This window comes from Dermacentor andersoni, chromosome 2 (genome assembly GCF_023375885.2).
Source record: "Dermacentor andersoni chromosome 2, qqDerAnde1_hic_scaffold, whole genome shotgun sequence".
In the NCBI taxonomy this organism is placed as follows: Eukaryota; Metazoa; Arthropoda; class Arachnida; order Ixodida; family Ixodidae; genus Dermacentor; species Dermacentor andersoni.
This window is the reverse complement of record NC_092815.1, coordinates 130,009,887-130,025,669: the sequence shown is the minus strand read 5'-3', so window position 1 is coordinate 130,025,669 and position 15,783 is coordinate 130,009,887. Positions and strand designations below refer to the sequence as shown.

Sequence of the window (15,783 nt, the reverse complement as noted above, 5' to 3'; positions counted from 1 at the left end):
TTCTACACGTGCAGCCATGCGGGACGTTAGGTCTTTATAGCCTTTAAATAGACGTTTGGAAGTGGCAAGACTTTTAGATATTAGTGGTTATAGTGTGTCTGCATTGGTATAGGGAAGCGTGGCTGCGTGATTGAACACTTTCAAACACGTGTCATACCTTAAGCCCGTGCGGCATTTATTGCTTATGAAGCATTGGTGATAATTACTTTGCGGCATTTTAAGAATTTAAATTCTGTGTGTATCGGTCTTTGCCAAAAGCTTTGGCGTTTGCCTTAGAGAACGCCAAGTGCAACACATGGCAAGAAAGACGGTAAAGCGTGCAGTGTGTGGAGGGTCTCTCAAGGTAGACGACGGGACGGATGAGAAGGGAGAGGACATCGAGTCAATCGGCAGACAGTGTCATGTCTATGCTAGGCTAAAGAAAATAGAGGATTTCGAGGATGAGCTTGTGACACAGGCCCAAGAGCTCAAATAATGAGCTAAATATGGAGCTTGATGCATGGAACATGGTGGAAAAAAGAGTTCAAGGAGCCGAGGAAAAGCTGCACAGGACCGCCATCTTGAACGAAAATGGTCGTGACAATGGAACACGGGCTCCCGCGGTGACAGGAAAGGGAGTGTCGGCAAAGCACGTGGAGTGCGGGCAATGTGGGGAGGGTGTTAGATGGAAAGAGCTGCACCTGCCTTGAGGCGGTCACAATGGAAAAGCTGGAACGCAGGAGACAATGCCCTTTGTCAAGTCCGAATCACGCGGAAAAGGATAACAAAGGAAAGCAGGGAGAGGCCTCGGCAGTAGGAGAGAGTGAAATGGTGAAAGGGGAGATATTTGTGAGCAACATAATCTCGGTATCGTGAATACAGTGCCAAAGTGTGACGGGCAGACGACGTGGTAAGAGGGAAACCGGAAATCGACCATTGATTACTGTCTGATGACAAAGAATTCATGATAAGCTGTGAGAAATGGTGATTGACGAGGAAAGGTATAGCAGCATAAAGAGTGACCAAAAACACATGGTTTTAAAAAATGTGATATGTGGATGGGAAAGAGAGCAAGGTGGGCAAAATGGCCAGTCCAAATTTGAACGCTGAACAAATGACAAATATAGTCATAAGAGTCGAGGTAGAACTTGGTAAATGGCCGAGAGTGGGAATATAGTGGGTTTCTAAGTGTAACAACGACAGAAATACGGAAAAATGAGCAACATGCTCGTTGGAAAGAAAGAAAAGAAACCGAAAAGCCAACACAACAGGGAGATACGAGTAGCAATTGCAGAACGACAGAAAGCATCCTGAGAGCAGCAAGAAAAGCGCAGTGACCGCCGAATGATGTAACCAGAAAATGGGAAATCTACCGGGAGATAAAAAAAAATCTATTGTTCAAATACTGGTTCAAGGAAATATAAAAGGTGAAAGTGAACGTTGGTTGTCAGAAATACGGGCGAAAAAGAAGGCCACACCTAGAATATTTTGGAACCACATAAACTTATTAGGCAGGAAGTATGGCACAATACAACATTTCCTAGATGAAGATGGAAACAAACTGGAAGGGGAAGCGGCAGTAAATAACATCCGAAATATAACAGCTGAATCTTTCCAAGGCAATGACGAGGCTGTATTTGAGGAAGAAAAAAGCATAAAAGAGAAGCTAATGGAAAAGGAGCTGGTGCTGACAAATTTCAACTGGAAGAAAGCCGAAGAAAAAATTTCTAAACGCACAATCACAGGGCTGGACGAGGTTCCCGTTAGGCTGATTATTGAACTAGAACCAAAAACTAAGGAAGCTCTATTGAAAACAGTCGAAAAAGCTTTAAGAGATAGACGAATACCAGACAGTTGGCGACAAAGTAGGATGAATTTAATTTATAAAAGTAAGGGGGAGAAAGGTAGAATTCACTCATATAGACAGACCGTTGACCATTACATCGGTAATGTACAGACTAGCAATGCAGGTAATTAAATTAAAGCAGCAGGCTCGGGCAGAGAATAATGGCATTTTGGGAGAACTTCAGAATGGCTTCAGTATAGCTAGGCGTCTAGATGGTAACTTATTTGTCCTTACTCAGTGTATTGAAATATTCAGAGTAGAAAAGAGACTGTTATATGTGGCCTTTGTAGACATTACAGGCGCGTATGACAACATCTTGTGGGATATTTCGGAAGGGGAAGGCCTAGAAGATGATTTTATACAACTTTTGAAAGAGATTTACCTAGAAAATACAGTTTGCGTTGAATGGGAAGGGATGAGGAACGAGGAGAAAGTTGATATCAACAAGGGACTGAGGCAGGGGTGCCCTTTATCCCCACTGCGGTTTATGATGTACATGATGAGGATCGAAAGGGCGCTAAAGGGAAGTAATATCGGGTTTATCTCTCATACAAACAGGCCGGTACTGTAGTAGAGCAGCATCTTCCAGGTTTGTTTTATGTGGACGACATTGTGTTGCCAGCTAACAAGCAAAGTGATATGCAACGTCTGGCTAATATCTGTGGACAGGAAGGCAAAAATTTAGGTCTGAAATTTAGCGTTAAAAATCAGGTGTTATGATATTCGATGAAAACATTGAACAGACAGTGTCAATTCAGGGCCAAGTAATACCTCGCGTGAAAGAATATAAATACCTTGGTATATAGATAAACGAAGGCAATAGATATATGGATACACAGGAAAAAACAACAACAGTAAAGGGGAAGAGAAATGCGGCCATAACGAAACACAGAGCGCTGTGGGGATACAATAGGTACGTGGTGCTCCGAGGTATGTGGAAAGGGGAAATGGTTCCAGGACTTACATTTGGAAATGCGGTTGTTTGCTTAAAATCAGGGGTAAAATCACGACTCGACGGCAAGCAAAGGTCAATGGCACGCCTCGCACTGGGCGCTCATGGGAAGACTACAAATGAAGCTGTGCAGGGTGATAATGGGCTGGACAAGTTTTGAAGTGAAGGAAGCTTACAGTAAAATTGATTGTGAAGAAAGATTGAGGAATATGGAAGAAAGCAAATGGGCTGGGAGAGTGTTCAGGTATTTGTACAGGAAAAACATTGATTCACAGTGGAGGAAAAGAATTAGGAAGCTTACCAGCAAGTGTGCGACCTGTATGATGAGCAACATGGCAACAAAGAACGTCAAGCGGAATATCAGAGAGGCTGAGATAATCTCATGGTTGGCGGCAATGGAAAAGAAAGCTGCTTTGAGTGAGGAAAAAACGGAATCAGGAAAGAAACAATTTATAACTCAAAGGGAAGCTGTTTACTTTTTGAAGAGAGATCAGGATGCCTTAGAACACGCACTTGTAAAGCGAGATACAACAAGAAAAAATAAACATCTGCTTGCAGCGGCAAAGCTAGAGAAACGATGAAGCACCTTTATTAGAATGTGAAGATATCTGCACAGCGGTCGATTTAGGCACCTCTGGCCTCCTTGAAGCCCTTGGGTTCAGCGAGAGCAGCGGGAAAGTAAACATCACCGCACTAGAGATTAGTAAGAAGCGATTAGAATATCGGTGAAACAAAAGTAGGGAAAGGACAAACAGCGGAGGCGTACAAAGACAAAGTTCCCAAATGGGTGTTCAGAAAGTTTTGTTATGGAAATGTATCGTGTTTTTTTTCTTCTTTAACATAGCTAGGACATTAGTCAATATAATAACGAGAGCTTGGTGGCGCAACCCACGACCCCGTTCCAAAGGGGGCGCTCATAGCATAGCATAGCATAGCATAGCATAGCATAGCGTCCATCCATCCATCCATCCATCCATCCATCCATCCATCCATCCATCCATCCATCCATCCATCCATCCATCCATCCATCCATCCGTCCGTCCGTCCGTCCGTCCGTCCGTCCGTCCATCCATCCATCCATCCATCCATCCATCCATCGGTAGCGGTGCTGCATTAGCCTCTGTTCGATGCCTGAATATAGCCTTCCGTAGTGTGGAAATTCAATAAACATATTTCGACTCTTTATGCACTCCCACAAAGCTTCGGTGTGTATAGACTTTGACTCGTTGGATCTGCTGCATTTTTTACAGCGAAGCTGTTTAAGGCTAGTGTTTTGTACATTCTTTTCCTCTACAAGTGCAAAAACCATGGGCCGATCCCGGAGATTGTGCAATACTGGGCCGATCCCGGAGATTGTGCTATACTGGGCCGATCCGCGGCGAAGGTGAAGATAGGCTTCAAGCAATCTGCCAACTTGCAAAAATACCTTCGATATCTTGGGTCCAAATAGAACCTGTATCAGACATTAGGCTGATAAGAAACGAAATTACACTTTGACCCACGTCGGCCATGTCTAGGTTCGCACCGCCCTTTCTTTGTCGGCGTTCCAAGCGCTTGCGTATCTACTTTCCTTTCCTTACGCTTTCCCGTGGTGGCGGTCCCGTCGTCCACGCGAATGTGTATGAAAATCACGGTAAATGAGTTCGTACCTTCGTTAAATTCTGTGACACCTTCGTGTCCTGTGCTAAGCAGCTTCGCCGGTCATCCACCTTCACAGAGTCGAATGGCTCATTAATTTTTTATCTCTATTTTTTCCCCTTTCATTTCGCCATCTTCGAAATACGGCCGCAGCGACCGGGATTGAACCTTTTGTTACCAAGTTACGAAATTATAAAGTTCCACTTTCGAAAAGAAAGGTCTTATCATCGTGAATTTATTTTCCTTTTTATGTGTTCTAGAAACTAAATCAAAAATTTTCGGCCTTCATGCGGTCGGTCAATCAAATCTTAAAATTTTCCTTAAATGCAATAAGCAACTTCGTCACAGTTGGTTCAGTAAGTACCGAATGAGAGTGACTAGGTTTTGTTTTGTTTAGTTTTTACCTTAAAGGAATGGAGAAATCAGATTTGACTCCCTATTAAAACGACAAGGGGAGAAAGGGCAATAGAGGGAGGATAGTTTGTTAGGAATTGAAGAGGTTTCCTTGACCTAGCGGCTTACCCAGCATGCTACTCCAAGCTTAAGTGATGATGCATGAAACGGCGTACACAGATCTAACCATTCCAATTCAACGTGTACCATCAATAACATCGAAATATAAAATCACAACAACTCGGCTGAGACTTATGGTCAAGGCACAAGTCTTGCAACTGAAAGCGGGGTCTACCTGTGTCATAATCCTATTTTATTTTCAAAGTGCTAGAAAACAAAATCATTCAAAAGAATTTCACTACTTACCCGAAGCCATGCCGAAAATAAGGAGAGCTGCACACAATGCGAAACGATTCATGGTTGATCGATGTTGCTTCGCTCGTCTCGATGGGAGAAGTGAGTAACGACCGACTGGTGTGTGCGTCTTTATTAGCGTTGCTTATGTGCGCGGGCCTTTCCAGCGGCTAATCGCACCAGAGCGGGACCGAGCTCATCAGGAAGTCCCGCTTTTTTCATGACGCTCACATCCTCCTGTACTATTTCTTTAGCTAACTATGATAAGTATTGAAAGAGAAGTTCAAGGCATTAGAGCAACCGCGTGTTTTTGTGTCTTTTTCGCTCTGCTTCTGGGCGTGCAGTCGTGGGCTATGTTTCCAGCCGAATCATCATCATCATCATCATCAACAACAACAACAACAACGATGACGACAACGACGACAACAACAACAATAACAACTTTTTTTTTTTATTGAAATGAATATTAGGAGAGGTTGGCGCCTTTATGGTGACACCGGCTGCTCCTTGTCACTTGGCAAAGGAACCAAATTTGCGTAAAAAGGGAGAATAGTGACACGAAATATGGCACTCAGTAGAACACTGGATGAATAAAAAAATATACAGTCCAACAGTACATGAGTCACAACTTCAATTCTTTTATTATTACTTCTATTGGTAATGATACGAACTGGCCTTATCGGGTCAGCCTAAGTCACAAGTTGGCTTGTGAGGTTAGACGGCTAACGTGAGCGATTTCGTCAAATCTTGATTTATTCAAAAAAAAAAAAGGAAACGGTTCTGTATAAACAATGACAACACGCACGTAATGTTTCAGGCAATACAGCTGTATCAATGACGCTTCGCAGTTTCCGCTTTTTTCCTAACTCGATTGAATCCGTCAGGAGATTGCTAAAAATTCAAATATTAAGGGTGCATGTATACCTTCGCGTCATCGTATTAACTGACCTTTAAGACATCAATAACTTCAACATATCCTTTGTTCCAGGCGGAGTGCCCAGAAAAGGGAGCAGCCAGCTGCACTACCGCGCGTACGTGCATAGATGGCGTACAATATAGGCCACAAAAGTCTATGGCACAGAGGCTCCGCACCGTAAATGACAATTTCTGCTCCTTTAAATCATGACGCTTCTAACTTTTACAGAACCATTTTCTTTAGGATGAATCCCAGGCTCTGTGCCCAGGATTCGCAAGAATTGCGCTTTTTCGCAGATCCTGTATCCCATAAACTTTTGCAGAAGACTGCACGTGTGCGCACAAAGTATATTGCTGTGGCGGCACAATAGACAACCACAGCACGGCGAGAGGGCGCTGCGACACCAGTCGCTGGCGCCACCTGCGGCAAAATAAAATTTAACACGGCCGGGAGTGTGGCTCCTTTTCCGTTTAACTCCGCTGTGCAAACACAATTTTCTGCGTTTGCACGACTGCACACGTAAACGTCCCGACAGCAGCTTGAACGAGCAGAAGAAAAACAGAGGGGCTCAATTTTTATTAATCACGGCCATATAAAGCCAACAGGCAATGAAGTCAAGGAAAGCATATGGGTAGTTAACTGCGGTTGAAATTGAAATTAAGAAAATAATGAGGAAAAAGGAACATAAATTTAGGCGAAAAGATAACTTGTCGCCGGTGGGAGACGAACCCACAACCTCTCCGCATTACGCGTGCGTTGTCCCGCCAATTGGGCTACGGGGACGACCATTAATCTGTCCATTTTCTTGGGTATGCTTAGTCCTGAAAAGTGTTTGGCAGTGACATTCAGGGCTCATGGCAGGCAGATGTGGAACATCCCTTTTTTTTTTTTTTTTTGCCCGATTGAGTCCCGTAACACGCAAAATTAATAGAGCAAGCATGTTTCTAGTAAATTCTCGTATATTAACTAATGGCATCAAGGACGCCAGATCCGGTACCATCGCTACGAACGAACGAGAAGATGAGAAACAAAGGTGCTCGTAACAGAGAGGCTCGATGCCAGCAGGCGGAGCGGTGTGCCACACGTGCTTAAAGTCTCGGAGGACACGTACTCTCTCCTATGTGTACCAAATGTGGACAATTATTTTCACGGTTCAAAGGGTCGCGAAGGTACAGCTCCTGCATCTTCACGTCGACGACGCGGAGCAAATCACTGAAAAGAACGTGTGCTTGTGCGAAGGAAATGCGCGTCTGTGTTGAGCTGTTGTTTTCGGCCTCCCTTATCTCTGCCACTTTAAATTTCTCTAAGGCAAAAGGTGCTCTGATAAAGTACTCTTCCGCGTTCATTAGCATCATGATAATTGTCTCGTTCAGCTAATGAAAGAATTGAAATTGCGACTTAAACGAAGGCTAGCATGGGCAACTGTGGTTATCTATTACATCAATGTGCAACCCATTGTGTCAGTGGGAGACAAGGTTAATTTGAGAAGAAATGTCGGATTAACCTATGGGCTAAACGTGTTGCAGCCACTGGCTCCCAACTGCCAGGGGGCCCTATGAAAAATATTTCATTGACACCTCTCTCCCTCAGAAATTTCAAAGGGGCCCTCGTCAGGACCCCGTCGGTAACATTGGTTATACATTAGAAGTTGTAAAACGTCGCCGTGGAAGTGCTCTACCACAAGAATTTTTTAATGGTTTAGTAGTAGTCGAAATAGAATCAAAGAATAGGTGGTTGCGAGGAATCGATCTGTCCTTCGTGCACAGACGCTCCCTTTATTTGTTCGACCAGCTCCCACAAGCGACCTTCCTCTTGCCTCCTCCCATATATATAGGAGATGAGTGTTCACCTCCTAGTATACATGTGCTTTTTGATAATCGCCTAAATTGTACGGCACATTTGCAGGGCAGTTTAAAGTTTCCATGTGAAATGTTACTTTACAACATCCAGCTCTCCTGTTCCCGAGTGATCGCCAGCATTCGTGGCCACCAATGAGGAAAAGGTGAACCGCACGTTGTAAAGCAATAAAAAAAAAAAATTCTTTAGTTATGCGTGGTCACATTAAATTGCTCTGCAAATGGAGCATTTCGTGGATTTGTGACTACACTTCGCACTTCGCAGTTAAACTACAGTGAAGTGTCCGAAGTTTAAGGGGCTTTACCCTTAAACTTCGTAAAAGAGCGACACGCTTTGAAGGATGCCGCCTCCTCCTCGCGCGCTCTGGCCGAGACCGACGCCGCGTCGCTATGGGCCTGATAGCATCACGTGGGCCCTAGCGCCGGCTTCGTTTGTTTACAGTCGTACTTCAGCGCCATTTTCGCTTGAGCGGTGTAGGCGGCGTAACATCGAAGAGGGAGCATGAAAGAGAGGAGAAACAAGGAGGAGTGAAGGCGGAGGAGGAGAGTGTCGCTACTTTACGGAGTTTAAGGGGTTTTAGGCGCTACCTTTATATTATTTAGGGGCATTATGCACTGAATCCACAGCCGTGCCACCATAGGTGTGTGTATGGCTTTTAATTCGGGCAGTCAATCTTTATTTCAAAGTTTATTGTTCAGATCACAGAAATATAAGTATACAGTCGGATTGGGAAGAGGGGGGGGGGGGGGGGCAGATAAAACCAGTCCTTTACACAGATGAAATAACTGCGTAGGCAGACATGTCTAAGAACAAGGAACATCTTCAAATATACTGATATTAATTTATCTAGGAAGTTAATACACGGCGCGCACTCACACATTTCCTTTCTCCTGCCCCGCGAATAAAAAAGGCTTCATGAATTTCAAGCGACCTTTAATTACTGTATCTGGCCACAACGTTAGATTGCATAGCAATTGTTAAAGCTATGGGAGCCATGGGGGTGTACTTGCACTTGAAACAAGGACCAATTGCAGGGAATTTTAGGGACTACATTCTGGTACAGTGGAACCATTGTACATTCGATTTCGAGCCCAACACCATCCTGGGTATGCCACAATCGGTTAAAATGACGAATACACTCCCTTAACCAGCAAAAATTGTTCAAATTATCACCACAATGTTTCTGAAGATAGCGAGCACGTCCTTTCTTTCATTTCTTTCCTGGGTGGCAGGCTGGCTCGAGTAAAACCGAAGCGGAACAGAAGGCGGATTGTTCGCCTCCAAAACAGCTCAGCATGTAAATTCAAACGGTGCTGCTCGAGTTTGTTCTCAGACTGTTTGCTAAACTTAAAAGATGCTTTAAGGGCGCTGACGCCCGCAGATCAGCAGACACCAGACGGTGCAAAGCACTACTCTTCGGTTTACCGGCAGCCGCATTGCCAGCGCTTGCGACGCACATGGCGGCTCTTGCCGTGACCAGTGGCGCAGTCGGCTGCTGCGAGCATTCGGGTTTTTGACGCTGTGAGCGACGAGAAAGTGACTCGATGCTGGCCTCGGTACTTCCAAAGGCGGCTTTATTGCCTTTAAGAAGTACCGCTTACGATGCTGCTCTTCACCGTCCTGATGTTTCCCGGTTACTTGGTCTACAACAAGTGAGATGGAACAAAAAGCCCAAGGGCTCTAAGCCACGCTGGATGCCGATTGCGCCTACCAAGCTCTTCAAAATCAACATGGGTCCCCCGAAGGACCCAGAAGAACTCGCAGTACTTCGGCGTTTGCACGCTGCCTATAAAACCGAAATGAAAGCTATCAGGTGCGTCCCCTAATGCGTGCCCTGAAGCATGCGATAGAGTATATTGCGGGCCGTCTGCTAGCTGGAAATTTGTTGTCAAGGTGCTGCATTGCCACAACGTATTTTGATCTAAAGGACGCTGGTGTATGTATTTTACACACTAAGCCTGTAGCTACGTAATTTCGATCAACCGATGCCAGAAATTGGCAGATGTGAGTAGCCACGGAAACCATGTACCATAAACTCATTCATTATTCGTCCTCCAGTTATTTTACCGTTGCATGAAATAGCAGATGTTTCGAAATATTCCGTAATAACTAAGTATCGCTGTATGACGCTGCTTTAGCGCATGTTGCTTCCAGTATTACTGTGTCGAAAATTACTATTTGTATTGCTTTGATCAAGAAATGCTTGCTTGCTATTTTGTCTAAAGGAACTTCTGGAGGGAGCAGCACCTGAAGGACCTCGAGCTGGCCGACAAGCACTCGGCCGTGTCCCAAGAGGAAGAGCGGGAGCATGAACGCCTCCTTGAAGAAAATGAAAAGGAAAACCAGAGGGTTGCTTTACTAAGGTATCGTATGTTCAATCACATAATTTTTTTCTCTCATCTGCAGCCATTTTGTAGATATATATATATATATATATATATATATATATATATATATATATATATATATATATAAATAAGACACGCCTGATGACGATGTTCTTTAATTGACCTCGTAATATAAAAATCAGTTTGATTTTCTTGTGCTGTATTTAGTAACGTCATTTCTCTTGTGCTTCCATTGCTTTTAGTGATTTGGGACAAAAATGTGCTGTCTCCCTCCTTTGGTTTCATTTAACACTGAACAACACTTAATTATAACGCACACATGAAAGACTTACTGTGTGCTTCTAAATCACTGCACATTACAAAAGAAAGAAGAAGAAATGCTTACATAGTTTTGAAAGAGAAATGTCAAGCCAAGGTTATGTGCCCAGCTGCGAATTACAGCAATAAATGCCTTCGTGGTAATTTAATTTGCCTCTCTTCATTTTACCATCATTATTTACTTATGCCATGGATATTTGTATATCGACTATAGTTAACACTTGTGCCAGATTAATGAGAAAGAAATCCAGTGCACCTGTGCTCTCGGAAAGCTAGAAAAAGTGCAGAAAGAGTTGTTTGAAGTAGCATAAGACATTTCTGATGGCTCCTCAAAGACGGCTTTCACTGTCTTCAGCAGCTGCTAATTGATGGGCAACTTTATAATTTCTTGTATTCCTTCAGGAATGTTTCTATTCCTTGTTATTTTTTTCTAATCTATAACTCGAATAGCTGACAGAGCCCACTCTAGGAACTGTAGTTGCTTTGTGGCATTGAGAGTGTGGTGTTGGGCCTTGCAGCTGCTGCACAAACTTAGATTCAGTGAGCACCTTCAGTAAAGATATTCATTTTGGGTTCATTTGTTTCTCATGGCACCCAAGCAAAGCCATTTGAGTGCTGCTATAACGATTGAAGTGCTAAAACGATCAGCTTAGCTGTATTAGTGTGACTGACTTATGGTGTTGCAGCAGCCTTGGTCATATGTCAGCAAAACGCCTTAGTTGTTTCCTACCATCCTGGCAAATGATGTGCTCCTTTCGATGCCCGTTTGAACGCCCAATTTATCTGGAAACCTTCAGTGTCGGTACACTGGACCCTACACAATCATAAAGCACTCTCTCCTATAGACTGCTGTGTTACATCTGTTTATGCGCTAACCGACTGGTGCTGCCACGATACAGATTGTGCATGTTTCCCGCCTTAAGCTTGGTCTTCTATGATGGCTTAACTTGTGGCCAGGCTGGATGCTTCTGTCCGAGAGGGCAGTTAGTGTGATCTTTAATGTGGGCCACCTCTTTCTCATCTGTGTATAGTAACCATTATTGTTGCTTTGTGTCATCATCTTCGGCACGTAGCTTGTTTTCTGGAATAAAGTGCTGGCTCAACTGTTGATTCACATTGTAACACAGTTGCTGCCTGTGGTGTCTGATTTCTTTACAAATACTCTCAGGATGGAAAGAAACAAGTTGGAAGAAGCAAAGAGAGTGGAGGAACTCATACAGAGGGAAGCTGATGCAAAAGCCAGGCTTGTGCAACTGAAGGAGCAAGTGGACGAGATTGTGAGGCAAGAAAAGGTGTGTGTGTGCTACAAAATGCCATTGCATCATGTTCTTAGCATTTTTCTCAGCACATGTATTGAAGCCTGCTTGCTCTCCCTGCACTTCTCTAGACTTGTTCTCAAAAGTTCGCATATAATTTGCTGGGACCAGTGCATCAGTCATTTGTTGCCGAAGCTTGATACTCTGCTTTGTGCTGAAAAGAAATGCTAAACTGGTTCAGAATGATGAAGCATTCTTTCAAAACACTATTTTCGTTAATTTTGCAGTAAGAGGTTGCTTTGCTAGAAGAGAAAATGGAGGCCAAACTTTCAGTTCTTGCCTGTCACAGTAGCCCAGTTGCTATGGTGTTGTGCTGCTGAGCTCAAGGTTGTGGCTTTGATCCCAGCTGCATCTTGATGGGAGCAAAATCCGTAAATGCTTGTATATTTAGGTGCACATTAAAGTGGTCATATTTGATCCGAGGTCCCTCACTACGATGTGCCCCATAATCAGATCAGAGTTCTGGAAAGTAAAACCTCAGAATTAATTTCTTTCCATTCCTTGGATTTTTCAACTAAACCTCAGCGCTGGTATGTCAATGTAATGCCATGGATATTATTAATTTTTCTCATATTCAGGCTGTTGTGGTGCATTAGAAGTTCTTGAAACTTGCCAAGCTCAGTCCTTGGCTCTATTACAATACCATGTACACTATTATTTATCGATAAAAGAATTAACAAGGCCTAAAGAGATGCTCTCAAAATCCATGACATCGAGGCAAGCTGATGCTTGAACTTCAAGGCAGTGTCGCAACTGGTCTTTTATTTTAACTTCTTTACTGGCTTACCAAGCCTCCTCTCTCAATAAAGAGACCGGCAACAAATTTTTTCAGTACACAATTTCTTTAGTGCCACAGAAAGCATACCAGTCACAGTGCCCAAACCTGCAGTGGTGATGTGGAAAATTAAATGGATAATTTTCTGTCAGAATTTTTCTATTTGCTGTCGAGATCGTCATCATGAAGTTGTACATTGGAAACATTGATAGGTGAGCGTAACATTAATTGCCTGCGGGCATTGGTGAGAAGCAGTAGGATATGCCATTGGGGCTATGTAGTGCTGGCACCCATTTACGGCACAATTAGTTAATGATATTTTGTATCCCACAGGGAGACCACAGAATTTGGGGTACTCACTCTCAGAGTCGTGCTCGTGTAAAAGCGCTCATGTTCTCTGCAACAAGGGATGCCGCAGCTCACCGCGGCTCTGCTGTTCCACTTGCCTCGAAGGCAGCACAGCTTGTTAGCATAGATTTTTTTTTTAATTGCTAACTGTTTAACTGTTTACATCTTTGTTAGTGTAAGAGTTACAGCACAGATAATTAAAAAATTATTTTACAGACTGGAATATGCGTAAAATAGACTGCGAGCATCTGGTATCCAGGGAAAACACGGAGAAGGCAGGAGATGTAAATTGAAGATGATTAGTAAAACGTGAAGTTGCCGAAGTTGCCACTATCATCGACCCACTTGCATTCAAGAGACTCATCGAAAATATCCCTTTGTAATTTGTAGTATCTTTCTTTGTCACTAACCCTCCACTCCCTCATGTAATGTCTCAACAAGAGACCTTTGAGGAAATAAATAAATAAATAAACAAGGTAAATGCGGGAGCCAACTTTTCGAAAAGTTTTTCAAGGCCTTGAAAAAGACAAGTTCATTTTCGAATCATTGGCTCCCGCTTTTTCCTTGTGTTTATCTTGAGCTCTGGTATGTAATATAAAGACTACAATTTAAAACAGTAAATATGGTGCATTTATAACATTGAGTTACATAACATGATTGCATACACCTCAATTACCAAGAAGTTCGGGCCAACTTAAAATTATAATTCCTACTTAAATCACAAGCAGCATGCTTGATTCCATCACTACAGGGTCTTTCCATTTCCACCAACATCTGATGCCATGTTCTGAGTGGTTGTTGGTCTCTTCGTAAGAGTGGCCTTTTTGAGATTGTACAAAGGTAATTTACTAATACAACTGAACTTATTTTTCTCATGAGTGTCCCTTTAATACGAGTGAGTTTGTAAAATTCATTCCTTGTATTTGTGAGAAGTGTAGCGTGGGCACAGTTTCAAGCTTGCTCACCAACGATGTCACTTGTACATAAAACTGTGTTATTTGTTGGTGGTACACAGGGAGCCCTCGAAGGAGTTCCTAGTCAAGTAAGCTGTCTTTAAGACATGTAAAGTGATAGAAACTATTGTGTTACTGTAAAATCATCATACTGGCCAGCTTTTCAGTTCTGGCTGAAAACTGTATCTGTCCACCACGTTAGCTAGTTTTTATGGCTCAACAGGTGGGGAGAGGGTACATATTACTGCTTCAACTATACAGGGTCCTACGTATTTCGCTGTGCCTGTTCGAAAAAGGGTTTTAAACTCACCACTGCACTGTTCTTGCTCAAATTTTGCTGAACGATCGCATTTTGGAGTCTCATGTTGTTTAGTATAACACTTACTACATTTAATTGCCTGGTTTTTCACGTGTGCACAGAACCTTTTTTTGAACAGGCACAGCAAAATATGCAGGACATTGTATTTCATTTCATGAAAACAAACCAACTCCGAAACAATATGCACTTGCAGATTAGCAGTAAGGGCAACTGACAAAGGTGTCTTTACATAAGTTTGTGTACATGAGAGGTATATAGGTTGCCAGACACTTTTCAGTTCTAGATTACTGTTGTGATTGAAATTTGCACGGTACGCTATTTCTGAAGCAATGCCTTCTTAAACTCAAGGTGTTTGTTCTGTTAAGTGGTGCTTTAGAGGCCCTTAAAGCACACGGCCAGCATATAAACATTGCCAACATTGAAAGCTAGTGCTGCTGTTTAATAAGAACTATTGGAGCTTTGGATCGCATGATTATTCTGCACTGTACAGTACCAGTGACCAATAAGTACATGGCAACAAAGTGCAGTTTATTCAATGTGGTTGAAGTTGAAAACTGCCATGGGTCACATCCTTGTCAGTCTTATGGCTAAATTAGAACCTGTCCAGATAGAACTTTTTTGCTAGGATTAGATTTCAATAAGTATTGCAAGCATAACTTGCTGTGGTTGTACCCTCTGGCCTCAACAGGTTTCTAATCAGGTTTAAAAATTTTTGGCAAACAAGTTCAGTGTATAGAGCACACAGCTAGAATGATATCTGCCAAATATAGTATTGCAGAATTTTATGTTGTGGAGCCATGAAGACGCCGACATGGAAATGTGGTGACGTCTTTCTGTGCCACATTTTTGCAATTCAGATTATGTCGATGGAACGCAATGTCAGTGGCAGTGATGAAAAAATATAAGGTCACATCTCTATATGAAACATCAGATAACAAAGTTGAGATAAATATAGTGAAAGTACTAGATTGAATAGGCAGCTCAAAAGTGTAATATTGTGAAGCTGCTTCCGTGAATGGCACTTTGTAACTGCAAATACGCTTCCCACCATCCTCTTTTGTTGCAGGAGAGGAGTTCCACCTATGTCACCCTTGAGAACTTGGACGAAGTCATAGAGTTTGCCATCGAAAACCCCATCAGCTACAGCTATGCCATCGATCCACAAGGAAAGGAAATTTGGGAGGGAACACCTCACTACGAACTGTACAAACAAGGACCTGCGCGTGCCTATGCATTACCCACAAGGAAACGATTTTAACTGGGAGACAAATAGAATTGACGAGGCTGTAGTGTTCAAAGAATGAGTATTAAACTATGCAGAAATTTCACTGCTGTTTGTTTGGCATGATTCTTTCTTGCAGCTTAAAAGTTTATACTGATGCATTCTGTCGAATGAGTAAAAACTGTACCACAAACTCCTGACACTAGAAAGATGACATTTAGCAAGTATGAAGGTTGGAAAAACGCAAGT

The 15,783-nt window shown here is 42.9% G+C and overlaps 1 protein-coding gene and 1 pseudogene across 1 annotated transcript; one reads left to right on the top strand and one right to left on the bottom strand.

The window, feature by feature from the left end:
* Positions 1-4,107: 4,107 nt before the first annotated feature.
* LOC126541078 (U2 spliceosomal RNA) lies at positions 4,108-4,288 on the bottom strand (annotated as a pseudogene).
* A 5,086-nt stretch (positions 4,289-9,374) lies between these two features.
* On the top strand, positions 9,375-15,640 carry mRpS26 (mitochondrial ribosomal protein S26). The gene is made up of 4 exons (XM_050187599.3): positions 9,375-9,748; positions 10,161-10,298; positions 11,770-11,893; positions 15,379-15,640. The coding sequence occupies exons 1-4, from the start codon at positions 9,480-9,482 to the stop codon at positions 15,568-15,570; spliced, it is 723 nt and encodes a 240-aa protein (XP_050043556.1). The 5' UTR covers positions 9,375-9,479; the 3' UTR covers positions 15,571-15,640.
* The last annotated feature ends 143 nt before the right edge of the window (positions 15,641-15,783 follow it).